Genomic DNA, 17,863 nt, shown 5'->3' with positions numbered 1-17,863 from the left:
TACAGTCAATTCAATTCAATTCAATTCAGCTTTATTTGTATAGCGCTTTTACAATGTAGATTGTGTCAAAGCAGCTTCACATAAATGGTCATAGTAACTGGAACAGTGTGGTTCAGGTTTTAGTGTTTAAGTTCAGTTCAGTTCAGTTTAGCTCAGTTCAGTGTGATTTAATCATTACTGAGAGTTCAAACACCGAAGAGCAAATTAATCGATGCGTAGCTCTACCAATCCTGAACCATGCGAGGCAGTGGCGACAGCGGAGAGGGAAAAAAAAACTTCACCTGATGGGAGTGAAGAAAAAAAACCTTGAGGGAACCAGACTCAGTTGGGCACGACCATTTTAATTTCTCCGCTGGCCAAAAGTCTTGTGCAGAACTTCATTCGCCGTGGTTTATGCTGGAAGATGGCCTCAATGAAGACTCGTCTGTCCCTGGAGCGTCGCTGGAATCAGACACATGTTCTCCACTCCCCACGACCATCAGCGCAGCAGCAGCTCAGGATATGGCCTGGTCCCGGATATGGAATCCTTGGGATCATCTCGTCGCTGGTCTTGGATCCAATCAGTGACTCCGCCTAATCTGAGGACCTCGGGATGAGTATCCCCAGGTGAAAATAGAGAATAAAGAGAATAATTAGCGTAGCTGCTGTTCATAGTGTATATAAGCAAGATGCAGAAGCCTGTGTGGAACCCGCTAGGTGATGCATTGAGTGTATGCTTTACTAAACAGATAGGTCTTTAATCTAGTTTTGAACTGGGAGAGTGTGTCTGAGCCTCGGACATTACCAGGAAGGCTATTCCAGAGTGTAGGAGCCATGAAAGAGAAGGCTCGACCTCCTTTACTTGATTTTGCTATTCTAGGTACTACCAGAAGCCCTGAATTTTGAGATCTTAAGGAACGAGTTGGTTCGTAGCGAGACAGAAGGTTGGTTAGATAAACAGGAGCTAGATTATTTAGAGCTTTATAGGTGAGAAGTAATATTTTAAATTCAATACGAAACTGAACAGGCAGCCAGTGTAAGGAGGATAAAATTGGGGTGATATGATCATATTTTCTAGACCTGGTCAGAACTCTGGCACCTGCATTTTGTACTAGTTGAAGTTTGTTAATAGAGGATGCTGGGCAGCCAGCAAATAGAGCATTACAGTAATCCAGCCTAGAGGTCATAAAAGCATGGACTAGCTTTTCTGCATCTGAGATGGATAGCATATTTCGTAATTTAGCGATATTTCTCAGATGAAAGAAGGCAGTCAGAAGACAATCGCCTGTGATATCATGTCATTTGTTTTTTGATTATCAGGTTGCTGTAGACCTAGTTATAATAATATTTATACAATATAGTTATAATGATATTTATACATGATCAAACTAGTGTTACTTTCTCCGCTTCAGTGATGTCCAGCGGCAGAATAACAGCTCGTTAATTCATGCTCGTGCAGAGGATGAGACGGACAAAAGTAACCAATGCATGCCCTTCTTTTACTTATTTTCGTGTTGTCAGATTCACAGTGCAAACAGCTCCCGGTAGGAATAACTGGAGTGAACATAAAACAAAGCCGATTAAAACTTTCTTCCTCTGCTCAGCTGCACAGAACACAGCGAGCTCACATAATCCAGCATGCGTGTCGAACTGCACTACCCACAATACACTTCGCTATGGACTACAAATCCCGTAAATATTCTATTTACCCTCTCCTACAACACTAGTGTGCAACTTAAGCAAAACTGACACTAAAATTGTTTTACATTTGGTTTTGTAGTTCGGGCCTAAATAAATGTTTGTGCCGTTTTTAATCGTTTAAGTTCATTTGATTGACTATATATGAACCATTTGACATTATTAACCCATTTATTGGGTAAAATTGCTACTTTTTACAGTCATTCAATGTGTTTTGGTCATTATCAGTGCACTGTCACTTTAATTGAGCGTGAGCAGCGCGTCAAAAATAGACCCAGCGCCGAAACTATCGCTGCACTGCTGCTTCGGCGACGCTCACGCCTCGCTCTGACGCGCTGCTGCTGCGTGCGGTATGAAGGTATGAAAGCTCTAATCTGTTAACATGGACGCCAAAAACACACGCGCTGCTCACGCGCCGCTGACGCTTGCGATGTGAAACAGGCGTAATGGGGTCGGTTTCAGAGATTCAGAAACCATTATTTGTGAGCTTTTTTGAGCTGAAACTTGACTACACACTTTAGACATCAGAGACGCATTTAAGATCTTGTTAAATTGGGCGTAATAGGTCACCTTTAAGGTTTATTTAAAATAACATGTATTAGTTCACCCAATGGGGCGAGCCTTGGCTGGGTCAGATGGCGTTTCTGTGTAGAGTTTGCATCTTCTCCCTGCGTTTGTGTGGGTTTCCTCAGGGTGCTCCGGTTTCCTTCACAGTACAAACACATGCGGTACAGGTGAATTGGGTAGGCTAAATTGTACGTGGTGTATGAGTGTGTATGGATGTTTCCCAGTGTTGGGTTGCAGCTAGAAGGGCATCCGCTGCGTAAAACATGTGGACACGCTGAAGGGACTATGCCTCTCGGCTGGCCAGGGAACACTTTGGGAATCTCCCAGAGGAGCTGGAGGAAGTGTCTGGTAGGAGGGATGTCTGGAGTTCTCTCCTGCTGCCCCCGCGACCTAGCCTCAGATAAGCGGACAAAATTGATATTGAGATGAGGCCAAATCTAGAGCTAATCTAACAAAATAACGTACAAATAATAATCTGAAATGGGTGACGTGGTGGCACAGTAAGTAGTGCTGTTGCCTCACAGCAAGAAGGTCGCTGGTTCGAGCCTCGGCTGGGTCAGTTGGCGTTTCTGTGTGGAGTTTGCATGTTCCATTTCATTTTCTTGTCGGCTTAGTCCCTTTATTAATCTGGGGTCGCCACAGCAGAATGAACCGCCCACTTATCCAGCACGTTTTTACGCAGCGGATGCCCTTCCAGCTGCAACCCATCTCTGGGAAACATCCAAAAACACTCATTCACACACACTACCGAAAATTTAGCCTGCCCAATTCACCTGTACCGCATGTCTTTGAACTGTGGGGAAAACCGGAGCACCCGGAGGAAACCCACGCGAATGCAGGGAGACCATGCAAACTCCACACAGAAACACCAACTGAGCCGAGGATCGAACCAGCGACCCAGCGACCTTCTTGCTGTGAGGCGACAGCACTACCACTGCTTCGCCCACTGTATTTCATTCCAGACCAAATAAGCACAAAATCGTTGATGTTTTCTGTCTGGTCAACTTTACTCAGTTTAGATCATATGTCCCAAGCTTAATTCCTGGAGGGCCGCAGCTCTGCACAGTTTTGCTCCAACCCTAATCAAACACAGCTGATCCAACTAATCAAGGTGTTCAAGACTACTAGACACTACTAGATCAACTGTGTTTGATCAGGTTTGGAGCCAATCTGTGCAGAGCTGTGGCCCTTCAGGAATTGAGTTTGAGACCTATGATTTAAGCTGCGGTCACACTGGACTTTTCTCTCCATCGACATCCATTCATACCACGCGAATGCGTCACACCGGAAACGCAAGGTCAAGCGTTAAGTTTTGCAGATCGCTGCGTTAGAAAGTTCAAGCTTGATGAACTCTGACTGGTGAAATCACATCACATGATTGCGTGAGACCAATCGAAGATCAAAATATGACCTCTCTGTACTGTAGACCAATCGCTCGCTTTTTTTAAAATGTCTAATCATCGTTTAATCCCGCCCCTTTTCGCAGTGCCGTACAACAGAATTTCGCACGCTCAAACTCTAGTGTGACCGCAGCTTAAGAGCTAGTAATCAGGTAAACTGGTGAAATAATGACGTGATGTGAAACAGGTGATGTCAACAGGGGATTGTAATTATGATTTGGTACAAAAGCAGCATCCAATAAAGGTCCAGTCCTTTAGGAGCAAAGATGGACCGAGGATCGCCAGTTTGCCACCAAATACGAGAGAAAATTATTGAAATGTTTAAAAACATTTTCCTCAGAGAAAGAGAGGAAGACATTTGGATATTTCACCTTCAACAGTGCAGAACATCATTAAAAGATTGAAGGAATCTGGAGGAATTTCAATGTGTAAAGGACAAGGGTGCAAGCCTAAGCTGAACAACCGTGATCACTGCATCAAGAATCCTCATTCATCTATAAGCCAGATCACCACATGGGCTCAGGACTACTGCGGCAAAGCTTTGTCAATGTAACCCCGCCGGTCCTACGCCACCCAACCCGCTCCAAGCTGGTATCAAACCGGCGACCTTCCGCATGGAATTGGGTTGCTCTACCAAGGAGGCTAAAGACCATAGCCTCTAGCGTCTGTCACTAGAGCACATTTAGAGGTCAGAGGAGTGAGGTTTACAGCACAGCACTTACTAGCTGGCCTCCGTTACATCAAGAACCTCAATACGTAGTTACAGTTACAATATGTAGTCTACAAATGCCAGTGAAAACTGTATTGTGCCAAAAGGAAACCCCATGTTAACAGTGTCCAGAAGGGCCGTCAACTTTTCTGGGTCTTGAGGCATCTGGGATGGACTTTTGACATCTTGTTAAATGGCGCATATTAAGTCACTTTCAATGCAGTGGAAACACAGGGTCCGATGATTCCAGGTATATTTTTGGGAGAAATGGATGCTCCGGACCAAAGAAGAAAGGGATCATACAGCAACAAGTCCAAAAGCCAGGGTCTGTCTTGGTATGTGGTTGTGTCAGTGCACTTGGCAACAGTAACTTGCAGTTCTGTGATGCTCCGTTACTGCTGAAAAGTACAAAGAGATTTTGGAGCACAATATGCTGCATTCTTTTCCAGGGACGCTCATGCATATTTCAACAAAACAATGCAAAAGCGCATTCTGCACACATTACACAGTCCTGCTGCTAAGGAAGAGGATACAGGAACTGGACTACCTGCAGAGCCAACCAGTCTCCAACAGAATGTGTGGTACAATGCAACAACAAAGACCCTGCACTGTTGCCCACCCTAAAGGGCACCTATGGTGAAAAATCTACTTTTCAAGCTGTTTGGACAGACATGTGTGTGTGTATAGTATATAGGCCGTCATATTTGGCTGATGTAAACACACTGAGTCCTATTTTTTTTTTCATTTTAACAACATAAAAACGGTGGACCAATTGGAGCGGTTTTCAGACCGACTGCAACTTTAGGTAGGAGTGTGCTCCTCCCCGCCCACCGAATTGATTGACAGCTTTGCGTTGCATGTGCCGGTAGTCACGTGTATAATCATGTCAACAAGAGAAGGCGAGCGCAAAGCAAACGGGAATAAAAGATCTGTATAGTTCGCTAGGATCATCAATCATCATCAAATGTGATCACGAGTGAGTTTCACAAGTTTAACATGTTTTAAAACAGAGCACGTGTGTAATTAATTACAGCAATTTATTTCAGCTTTACTTCATCAGCACAGCTGCGTGTCAGAACAATTCTAAAGGAAGATGCTTCAATCCCGGTTTGTGGACGTTAAATCAGGTTTATTTTGTACATTAACATCACGGATATCCATACAGCAGCGGAGATTTACCTGTATCCTGTCACATATGCGTGCAAAAAGAGTGCAAAGCTAAACGTGCGCTGTCTGTCAGTGTGTGTGTGTGTGTGTCGGTCTGTATGTGTGTTTATCTGTGTGTGCACGCGCGCCCATGAACTTTGTACATTGACATTGTGTGTGACTCATCGATGCATCTCCACAACAAATAGTCATTGGTAAAGTTCTTACTGTAGTATTACTCACAAACACTACGTGACATCTTCTTCCTAAGTATGTCTGTCTGTTGTCTGACGCAGCCGAGGGAGGAGATGAAGGCACGCAGAAAGGCACGTAGAAACGGTAGGCGGAGCAGACTATCCTTAAAGGCGCAGTACGACTAAACGGCACCCTGGTGGAAAAATGTTTAAAAAAGGATCTTGTAAAAGGTATAATAAAAAATCTGATGGGTGTTTTGAACTGAAACTTTACAGACACATTCTGGAGACGCAAAACACTTATATTAAATCTGAAAACAGGGGTAACCTAGGTGCCCTTAAAGACTTGTTTGCAGGAAGAATGGGACAAAATTACACCTAAAACCCTTCATTACTTGGCCGGCCCGTGCAGAGACTGTCCAAAGGGCATGTGCAGGATAAATTTTTTTTTTTTTTTTTTTGTTTTTGTTTTTTTTTTGTTGTCGCACGCGTTCTGATCAGCGGTGTGGTCGCGTGCATACTGTAAAGCAGGGGGGGGGGGGGGGTGGAGGGGGTACTCAAGAGCGGTGTTGTCACGCGCCTACTGCAGGGCGGTAGGGGGAGGGGGGGTGTCGCGGGGGGATCATTTTGGAAGGGCGCTTTCTATCCAAGACTAAAAAGGGCATGTGCACTGCACAGGTTCAGCCCTATGTGTTCACGTGGCTGTCACTTGGTGTCTTCAATTCGTAAACGTCTTTGAAGTGTTGTGAAAAGGAATGGCAACCATACAAAGTGGTAAATGCTTTACTGCTAAAAAATGTTTATTTTTAAATGTGTTGCAAGAACCAGAAATCAGAATACGTGTTTGAAATACAAGTCAGAGTTAATGTAGAAATCACTTCTCTTTATGTAAGATATTAAAATAAAAAAATTAAAATAACATCATCAAAACATAGAGATCCTAATTTTAAACACTGGTATTGTGTTTTCTAGAAAAAAAAAACATAAAAAAGACATAAAGCCTGATCCTTTTGGTTATTTCCCAAATGCTCCAAAATATTGAGGGAAGAAGCTGTTGAGGAACATTATGATAATAAATTATTAGGATAATACTTAGGGCTGCATGGTGTAGCAGTGAGTAGCACGTTTACCTCATAGCAAGAAGGTGGCTGGTTTGAGCCTTGGCTGGGTCAGTTGGTGTTTCTGTGTGGAGTTTGCATGTTCTCCTTGTGTTCGCATGGGTTTCCACCGAGTGCTCCGATTTCCCCCACAGTCCAAAGACATGCCGTACAGGTAAACTAGCAAGGCTAAATTGTTCCTACACAGAAAAAAAAAAAATATTCAAAGATGATTCCTTGGATTTACTCAAATTTTTTTTTTTTACGTTAAGTGGTTGTAAACAATTTTTGACATTATTAAACATTATTAAACTTAATGTGTTTGTTTAAATTCAACACAAATAAATTGTTTGCAACAGTTCTGCATGCAACACTTTTTTTCAGTGTAGTGTATGTGTGTGAATGAGTGTGTATGGATGTTTCCCAGTGATGGGTTGCAGCCAGAAGGGCATCCACTGCATAAAACATGTGCTGAATAAGTTGGCGGTTCATTCTGCTCTGGTGACCTCTGATTGATAAAGGGACTGAGCCGAAAAGAACATGAATGAATGAATGTTTATAGTTTGCTTGAAATTTCTTCAAAGAAGTTCCCAGATTTTGTCCAAGCTGTAAATGTAATATTACTGAACTGTACTTTTTCTCATATTTTGTATTCTCTCTAGATGCGCTGTGATTTCTAGTATGCCATTAGGAGCTTCTTACAGATTCTCCTGTGCTGGTATGGAGGGACGTTACGTGAGCGTGGTTCTACCTGGAGTTGACAGGCTTCTTGCGCTGTGTGAAGTTGAAGTCTATCAGCAGTTGTGGGGTAACTCAATTACTCATCAGTTATTCATTATAGGATACAATTAGGGCTGCACAAAACTGGAAAATATGTGATGTTGTTGTTATGATATGTCTTACATTACATTTCTCAACGAAAATGCTAATTTATTAGCTATGTATAATCTGTAGTTTTCAATAGGATGCTTTACAATATTATATTTGTGCATATACATTAAATTAGTCAGTACTGAAGCCAAAGCAGCCTCTAGAATTCCACATGGAGGTCGGGGACAGTACCTCTGGACAGGGCAACTAGGGCAGTAGTTCCCAGTGGAAGGGGGACTGGATGGTGTGCTCAAACTATACAATCCAACCCAAGCTCATTCTGAAAACGTAGCCCCACGGACGTTTCTGGAGACCACCAGATTTATGTGGCTGGAGGTATGTATAGCTGCATTTTGGTTTTTTCAAGCGAACGCTATGGGGTGGTGTGACACCACTACTCTTCGTGCTCGCCAGCTGGGCTGACGGCTCACCTCTTCTGTTTGGAGGGCTTTCCCGCCACAACCAGTTTGTCCGGTTAGCTTGTCGTGTTACATTGGCAGAGCGGAGGCCCGGAGAAAGAGAAGCCGGTCACGTTCGACGACCGGGTTCGAGTCCTGGGAAGAGCGGTTCCAGAAATCAGGTAAGACAAAAAACAGAATCCAAAAAATAAAGTGAACGAATTCGTAAAGGGGTGAGAATGCGGTGAAATCGGAAAACGCAGTCAAAATCGGACAAGGGCTTTTCTTTTTTCTGGACGGCTTTTGTAAATCGTCGCTTGGGTTTAGGGAAGGAGGAGGGTGGCCGGGTCGGTTGATTGGCTGGCTGCTCAGTCAATCGTTCAGTCATTCATTCAGTCAGTCGGACAGACGGTCGCTCGACAGCGGCCTCCGGTGGCTTGTTACGCGAGAACAGTGCGGGCGCAAACGGCGTGCGCTCGCGAGAGCCGTTCGAGATGCGAAAAAGCACGCACAGCAGCCTCTCAGAGATTCGCGAAAACAAAAACTACACAAATACGTACCTCCAGGGATGTATTTCGCTGTCTCCAGAAACGTCCGCAGGGCTACGTTTCCAGGATGAGCCTGGGTTGATACAATCACACACCCCAGCCTCTCTGGGAAAGTCTATGCCAGGATACTGGCGATTAGGATCCTTCCAATGGTTGAACCTAGGATCCAGAAGGAACAATGCTGTTTTTGTCCAGGCCATGGTACACTGGACCAGCTCTATACCCTCACCTGGGTGCTCGGGGGTTCATGGGAGTCCTCGTGGCATTCTGTGGGAGTATGGGGTCCACTGCGTCATTAAGAGAAGTCACCTGTGGTGGTTCGAGCATCTGTTTTGGATGCCTCCTGGACACCTTCCTAGGGAGGTGTTCCAGGCATGTCTCACTAAGAGGAGGCCTCAGGGAATACCCAGGACACGCTGGAGGTGTGCTCCAGTTTCCCCCACAGTCAAAGACATGCGGTACAGGAGAATTGGGTAGGCTAAAATGTCCGTAGGGTATGATTGTGAATGAGTGTGTATAAATGTTTCTCAGTCCTGGGTTGCGGCAGGAAGGGCATCCTCTGCATAAAAAACATATGCTGGATAAGTTGGCGGTTCATTCCACTGTGGCGACCCCAGATTAATAAAAGGACTAAGCCGAAAAGAAAATGAATGAATGATGGTCTGAAATGAGTAGCCTACGTTTATATGCTAGGGGAAAATCTTAAATACAAATTTTAGAAAGAGCAATCTTTTTTTGTTGTTGAAATTTAGTTGTTTTTTTGCATGAATCTGTTTTGTCCTTCTATTTCTCAAGATATTTAGTGACTAAAATGTTATTTTAAATGAATAAATCTGTTTAATAAATTTGTTTTGTTCAAATGGACCAAAACATATGACCTGTACTCACTAAAAAATTCAGTGTTTCACATATATGTGGATATCATGCACATCCATATGGGAAGTTTGATATTTATCTTGACGTTTGTCCAGAGTCTCACTCATCTCTCCCACTTTCACTGTGCTAATTTGTTTTTCAGTGAGGAAAAACTCTGTGAAGTTAAAATTAGTCTCCAGTTCTGATCTGACTGGTCCAGAGAACGACAAACTCCTCTCTCAGGTAAGAAAGAGCATGCTTTACCATTCATCAACATGGTCTCTCTGTTAAATATTAAGGGGATAGTTCACCCCAAAAAAAAAAAAAAATTAAAATAATAATAATAATGAAAATCTAAGTCTGGGGTTTGTTTTTCTACCGTGGATTACTCAATTTGCTGGATTTGGATGTTGAAAATTTGACACGATTCAGGATCGTTTCGTTCTTCAAAACTGATCAGAGAGTTGTTGTCATAGCAACAGTTCTGGTAGATCAAACCTGCGTAGGAGCAGGTTCAATTCATATAAACAGGATTAGATTGGGTCAGTTCAAGCAAAGATAATACTGAAAGTATGTGCCAAATGCTGATCATTTCTTACAGTAGTAGTTATATACAATTGAGAAAATAGTATATATATATATATATATATATATATATATATATATATATATATATATATATATATATATATATATATATATAAAATATTATGCTATCTGCTCTCCGAAAAAAAAGTAAAAGACTGCCACCTGGTGGTTCAAAGTGAAAATTTATTGATCTTTTTAGATGCAAATGCGTTCATTCACAATATTCGCCTAAAAAAAAGGAATGATAATGTACGCAGTCAAGCACGTGTTTTGATCACTAATATGCCGGTGATTGACACCTTAACTGATATCAAAATGCTTTTTTGATGCAAAATTAATTTATACAGTTATTCCTTACGCCAAATAAAAAAACTTGAGTAGGCCTATAGGCTACTGTGATAAAGAAAATCTGTTTCTAAATGTAGAACTAAATACATTGATTTGCATTGAAATACATGATGAATACTCTTGACACGTGAGAGAGTAAAGCCTGCAGCTCACAACAAATGTGGAAGGTTATTGCGTGTCATATTTAACACACTGTTTACTGCCAATTTGATGTAATTTCGCTCACATGAATAATTGAATATTAATCAGATGATGTCATTACGCTGCTGTGCCGTCAGCCAATCGTTGCATTGCTGATCATGATTTCGAGGATCGATAGATCTGTCCTTCACAACACACACAGCGATCTCAGATCAGTTTATCCAGACATTCTAATCTGATTCGCCAACTTGTTCGAAGAACCAAATTAGCCAGAGATCAGTTATCAAGATGAACAGATCCAGGATCTGCCAAATCATCTTAGATCATTTAAGCGAGCTACGAAGAACAGACCCCAGGCCTAATTTCAGTAATATTTCTATAACAATGTTTTGAGAGGACATATTTAAAGCGTACACTAAACTGATGTGTAATTAATTTTAGCTGCAGTCTAGTCTGGAAGTAAGAGGATTCACTAAACTCAAACTGTCCTGGATTAAACCTCCCCAGCCAGAGGTGAAACGAGACCAGAAAGGTGCATTATTGTTAATTATTATTATTTAGACAAACCAGCTCTTGAAAAGGGATTGTTGGGTTAATATGTGATCATGAGAGTCTCACTGTGCTTTATTTACAGGTCAGTGTCTAACAATACCATAACCTGGATCCACAAATGCTCCACAGCGATGCTCCATGAAAGACGTGTGTAATGTATTTAAATGTATATTTGATGTCTCTTGTACATAGTCGAGTTATCTTTTAGGAGAAACTGACGTCATCTCTAGTAAAAAAAAAAAAAAAAACTGGTTAGAATAAAAGTAGCTTTAAGTCTTGTTAGAAAAAAGGAATATATATTTTTTCATTATTATTGTCTCTTTTTCTTTTCATTAAACAATTATTTGTGTTGGTCATTTAAAGGTAACCCAACTTGAGCTCTGCAGAAACTTCCTGTCACAGAATATGTTCAATTCAATTCAATTCAGCTTTATTTGTATAGCGCTTTTACAATGTAGATTGTGTCAAACCAGCTTCACATAAATGGTCATAGTAACTGGAACAGTGTAGTTCAGGTTTTAGTGTTTAAGTTCAGTTCAGTTTAGCTCAGTTCAGTGTGATTTAATCATTACTGAGAGTCCAAACACTGAAGAGCAAATTCATCGATGTGTAGCTCTACCAATCCTGAACCATGCGAGGCAGTGGCGACAGCGGAGAGGGAAAAAAAACTTCACCTGATGGGAGTGAAGAAAAAAAACCTTGAGAGAACCAGACTCAGTTGTGCACGACCATTTTAATTTCTCCGCTGGCCAAAAGTCTTGTGCAGAGCTTCAGTCGCCGTGGTTTAGGCTGGAAGATGGCCTCAGCGAAGACTCGTCTGTCCCTGGAGCGTCGCTGGAATCAGACTCCAAAATATGTGCAGAGAAAGTTTTGTGCTTCTTAATGTTGTGCAGAGAATTTGCAGAAAGAGAGGACGTATGTCTGGGGGTGCAGCCAATGGAGGACTGGAGAAGGATTGACGACTTTCACTAAACTCCACCTGTTTATATATGTTGAAGTGAGGAAATGTAAATTGTTGCGCACCTCCTGAATGTAACTTTCACATTGCATTGAGGAAAACAGAATTCTGTGCATTGAAATATTCAGTTGTATCCAATAAATTGCTAATATGTTAAACCATACAGAAAAACCTCTCTTGACCCTTTTTTTTAAAAAACACAATGAATTGATTGAATATTCCACCAGTCTTTAATTTACCAGGGGTGTGTAATATACTTTAATAAAAGCAACCATTCATAAACTTTTTTTACTTTGGCATTCATTCATTTTCTTGTCGGCTTAGTCGCTTTATTAATCCGGGGTCGCCACAGCGGAATGAACCGCCATCTTATCCAGCACGTTTTTTACGCAGAGAATGCTCTTCCAGCCGCAACCCATCTCTGGGAAACCTCCACACACACATTCACACACACATACTCATACACTAAGGACAATTTAGCCTAACCAATTCACCTGTACTGCATGTCTTTGGACTGTGGGGGAAACCGGAGCACCCGGAGGAAACCCACACGAATGCAGGGAGAACATGCAAACTCCACACAGAAACGCCAACTGAGCCGAGGATCGACCCAGCGACCTTCTTGCAGTGATGCAACAGCAGTACCTACTGCGTCACCGCTTGCCCTTTGGCAATTATTTGACAATTATTTAAAAATGTCTTTGAAATCTGGCTGATTTGTTTTTAGTAGAGATGCCCTGACTGCCCAACAAAATTACAATTAAACCATATTAACAAAAATAACTAGGGATGTAACGGTATCAGAATTTCACGGTACGGTAATACCTCGGTATGAATGTCACGGTACGGTATTTATTGAATCATTTACAGGAAAAAACAAAACTTATGAAAATACTCCAAAAAAGTGCCAAAAGTGTCAATGACATACAAATTAGCCATCTATCTGTAAGCTTTGAAACAGGAACTTCAATTTTAATAATAAAAAATATTAAACCATGTAAAAAAATTAAGTTTCAATTTAGTATTGTTGAAAACTCATCACATTCAACATTTAATCACTCACTCACTTAGATAGAGATGGGTTTAAAGAAAATTATATAATTATAATCTGGTAAAAGCTGGTATCTCTGGGTATTTACAATGTCCCCTGCAACAGAAAAAAACCCTCTCATTTTGGACTGAGGTTTCTGGGACAAGAGAGATATGACTTGGCCCAGGTTGACAGCAGTGGGTAACGTTGTGCATTGTCTTTCCCCCACTTGAGAGGACAAACCATGAGTGAGATAGAGATCTCATGTCTGCATCAATCTGAACAGTGTGCTGTGTTTCTGCAGTCCCCATGACTGATTATTAGTCGTATTCCCCAACTTGCAGGCACGTGCACACACAGGGCTCAACCTGTGCAGTGCACATGCCCTTTTTAGTCTTGGATAGAAAGTTCCCTTCCAAAATGATCAAAAGTGCCCCCGCGACGCGACACACCCACCGTCCCCGCTTTACAGTACGCGCGCGACAACACAGCTGATAAGAATTCGCGCGACAACACCGATATTCATTACGCGCGCGACAACACAGCTGATAAGAACTCGCGCGACAACACCGATATTCAGTACGCGCGCGGCGACACAGCTGATAAGAACTCGCGCGACAACACCACTAGTCAGTATGCGCGCGGCGACAACACCCAGCTCTTTTTGATCCCCGCTTCTAGCAGCACACTCCATTTCCGCATTACTGGATCTGTAGCGACAACAGACCGCAAGGGATTATGGCCACGCATGGGCTGATGGGAATTGTAGTTTCCGCTACCTCCCGTTTGCTTCATTCGCCTGAGCAAATTTTCTCAGAAGACCTATAGTTTTACCGAGTCATGTGACTACGGTAATATCGAAAAAAATTAATATTGCGGTATGACGGTATTTACAATACCGTTACATCCCTAAAATAACTGTAAGCAAAAGAAAGCAGGTGAAAAGAAACATGCCCTGAGTGATAATGAAAGGATGAACACTTGCACACAATTAATCTCAGGCCTGCTAATCTGTTCAAAGAATAACTCAAATGAAAGCAGTGACCACTGCTGCTTACATAAGGATATTTTTATAAATGTTGAGCTCTTGAAAAACAGCTGTTACTGCTGTTACACAATAAAATATACTTTAGAGGCTTTTTTAGAGGAGAATGTAGTTGTTTAGATTGCAGCTATGCAGTTTATTTATAAGAATAGTGCCTATTGTTGTGCTTTTAACCCGGCACTATCGGTGTAATAAGTGTCTGTGGAGGCGTGAAGAAGGGCACACAACAACCTAAATCCATTCCAAACGTTTACTTAAATAACACCTTCACAGCAGCGGTTTATTAACTATCCACACTGTAACCTGCGAGCATACTACTGAACTAACATCACATACAACAGCTAACTAACTCCCGCGTGATGACAAAACAGCAATGGGATTGGCTAATGCACGTAACGTAACGTAGCCGTAAGGTTAATAAAAGTCCTCTTGTCTGTTACCTATTAAACACTACAACACTATTTTAAATATTTACAATTTCTGAGAGACAGCTCATTAGCCATTAGCCTGCCATAGTGTAGTAGACCAAAGACGGTTGACGTTGTTTATCCACAAGATTTCGACAGAACCGCATAATAACCCCTTACGCTTAGAGCAGGGGTCAACAAACTTGTTCCTGCAGAAGCTAATCAAGGCCTTAAGTGTACTTAAAACATCCAGGCAGGTGTGTTGTGTAACACGGAGAGTGACACAGACAACTGGAGTTTGGATCCACTTGCAGGTTTATTTGGAGTCAGGCAAGCAATGGTCAAAACAGGTGCAAACAGATGTATAGAGATGCAGTCCAGAATCATAGTCAAATAACAGGCGAGAGGTCGTAATGCAGGCGGCAGACTACAACAAACGGCTAACAAGGCTAAGGTCTAAACACAGGAAAACAAGACTAGGAAATGCGTTGTAATGTCTCTATACAGATGAGCAAGACTCGGCAATGGAAGAGAGTGTGTGTGCTACTTAAATAGTGTGTGTAATCAGTCTTTAACAATCCTCAGGTGGTGCGAGTGTAATCAGTCTAAATGAGGAAGCATGTGTGTGTGCGAAGTGCATGTATGAAGTTGTAGTCCATGAACTGGCGGATTTGTAGTTTGTAAGAGTGGCAATGTTTTCCAGCAACCTCTGGTGGTTAGAGATCGCTGGTCATAGTGACATGTTGAGGCAAACCCTGAAGGGACAGAGATTGGTGACCCCTGACTTAGAAGATTATAACAGTCTGATTTCTTACTATATCAGATCAAATCTTTATTAAACTGATAATCATACCTGCCAACACTCCCGTTTTTCATGGGAGTATGCCGTATTTCAGACCAATCTCCCGCAACCATACCGTTGTTTATTTCCTCCGGAAAACTCCCATAATTTCACCCACCCCCCTCTTTGGTACAGTCTGTAACAACCCATTCTCACCCCGAAGGCATCAAAATCTGATGTATGGTCAAGCACCTTGCGCGTCAGTATAAGGACACCGAAGGTACCCCTTGGCATCACTATACCGACGCAAAAGGAATTCCATTGCTTTCAATGGGTCATATGGAGACATTATAGTTAGTTACCAATAGATGTCAAAGCAATATTTTAAACCTGGTTTACGCCTGTTATTACAGTTTTTTTATTTAAAAATATGTGGTTTTTGTTTTGTTCATGAAAAGCCGGCAGCTCGCTCTTTGCAACTCTCAGATGGTCGCCCACTGAAGCTAAGCAGGGCTGCGCCCGGTCAGTATCTGGATGGGAGACCACATGGGAAAGCTAGGTTGCTGCTGAAAGTGGTGTTAGTGAGGCCAGCAGGGGGCGCCCAACCTACGGTCTGTGTGGGTCCTAATGCCCCAGTATAGTGATGGGGATTCTATACTGCTCAGTGATATACTGCTATACTGCTCGGATGAGACGTTAAACTGAGGTCCCGACTCTCTGTGGTAGTTAAAAATCTCAGGATGTCCTTCAAAAAAAGAGTAAGGGTTTCACCCCGGCATCCTGGCCAAATCTGCCCACTATATAAATGTATGGAATTATTATTATTATTATTATTATTAAAAGCATCTGTAAACAGGGTCGAGACAACTGTAAATAAGAATATACCTTGGTCAACGTGACTTCCATTCAACGGTGAGTTTAACATCGCTCAGCTATTGGTCAAAATGCATCCCTGGTGAGTTCACTGATGAGTTCAACTGTGCAGCAAGGTTAATGATAGATAATGTATTTTTAATATTTTTATTGGAGATTAGTTGGTGTTGATAAATATGTTATCATTTACTTTATATTTAATGAGTGAAATTATTTTCGATTGCCCAGTTAATTATGCTTAATAAAACGAATTAATTGATTTTTATTTTGTTTTATTTTGCTTTAAAAACATTACATTTAAAGGGCTTAAAATTATCTTTTTATTATTAAAATATTCATTGAAGTTGGGATCATTTAATGTCGCGATCTATTTTTTTTACAGTCTATGGTCACAATCCCAAGGTTCATTGCGATCCCAAGGTCCACTGCGGTTTTCCACTCGGTGAGTAAAAAGTAAACAATTTAAGACGATTTGTTGATTTCAGATTAGGGTTTGTTTAGAACCTTTATAAAAGCAGGGTCGCTATCTCCTGATGCAGTAAATGACTGCAGACTTGATATAAATAAAGCATGTACCGTAAACTAGCGACATGTGGAGTTTGCATGTTCTCCCCGTGTTGGCGTGGGTTTCCTCCAGGTGCTCCGGTTTTCCCCACAGTCCAAACACATGTGGTATAGGGGAATTGATGAACTAAACCGGCCGTAGTGAATATGTGTGAATGCCAGAGTACATGGGTGTTTCCCAGTGTTGGGTTGCGACTGGAAATGCATCTGCTGCGTAAAACATATGCTGGAATAGTTGGCGGTTCATTTCACTGGGGTGACCCCTGATTTATAAAGGGACTAAGCCGATGGGAAAATAAATGAATGAATGCATAATTAACATAATTCATGATGGCATTTGTTTTCACTTTCGAGTGTTTTCTGTAAAATGAGACCATTTTCAAAAATGTATTCCAATGTATGTTGTGTAGGTGGCTTTTGAATTTGGTTGTCATTTGTGTAAAAAAATCAAAAATATGGACATTAAAAGTACTCTCTTCCTAACATCCGTTTAACCTTTATCAATTTTATTCCATATAGAGCTTTTTAATGGCTGCTGCATGGAGGGCGCCATAGCGACCAGCGTCTTCCGGTAGAATGCTAAAAACTTCCGTTTACAGCGTGTACAACTGGTAATTTGCGCTCCGAAAATGGGTTTCAATAGCATTTTTAATGGATAACAGAGTGTTTTTGTGACACACAACTTAGAAATGTGTCTGTTAAAGCCGTTATAATCTGTCACATGTGGTTCAAGCACGTCAGAAATACGAGAGAAACGTTCCCCTAGTTCACGTGTCTGCCGTCAGAAATACAGTGTGTGTTCCCGGCCTGTCAGCTGTTAGCTTAGCAGCTACACACACACACAGAGAGAGAGAGAGAGAGCAAAGCAGAGTACTGGCATGAAACTTAACAGGTATGAAAGTCGTGCAATTTACACAAATGAGCAATAAAAGTCTGTTATTGATCCTCTGCTGCTGATCTGCTGTTCATTCTAATCGCGAGCCGTTTGTGTTTTATTTCGTGTGTTGTTTTCACCACGGTTTGTGTTTTTCTGTCATTTGGAAATGACACTAGCCTATATTTTCACTTTGTCACAGTTATTAAATCAGTGTGTCAGTGGCACAGTACAGGCTACG

General features: G+C 41.8%; 1 protein-coding gene across 3 annotated transcripts in view; it reads left to right on the top strand.

The window, feature by feature from the left end:
* Positions 1 to 12,325, top strand: part of LOC100334521 (uncharacterized) — a 33,693-nt gene extending 21,368 nt beyond the window's left edge. For 2 of the 3 annotated variants that reach the window (XM_073907888.1, XM_021471848.3), the window contains 4 exons: positions 7,453 to 7,598; positions 9,625 to 9,704; positions 10,980 to 11,070; positions 11,173 to 11,317. In XM_073907888.1, coding sequence (XP_073763989.1) covers positions 7,453 to 7,598; positions 9,625 to 9,704; positions 10,980 to 11,070; positions 11,173 to 11,195 — 340 coding nt within the window. In that variant the 3' untranslated portion in view covers positions 11,196 to 11,317. Of the gene's footprint in view, positions 1 to 7,452; positions 7,599 to 9,624; positions 9,705 to 10,979; positions 11,071 to 11,172; positions 11,318 to 11,983 lie in introns of those variants that run through there. The other variant, XM_073907889.1, reaches the window with a different exon arrangement.
* The last annotated feature ends 5,538 nt before the right edge of the window (positions 12,326 to 17,863 follow it).

Source organism: Danio rerio, chromosome 7 (assembly GCF_049306965.1).
Source record: "Danio rerio strain Tuebingen ecotype United States chromosome 7, GRCz12tu, whole genome shotgun sequence".
NCBI classification, from domain to species: Eukaryota; Metazoa; Chordata; class Actinopteri; order Cypriniformes; family Danionidae; genus Danio; species Danio rerio.
The sequence above is the reverse complement of the archived record's forward strand: the minus strand, read 5'-3'. Positions and strand labels throughout refer to the sequence as shown.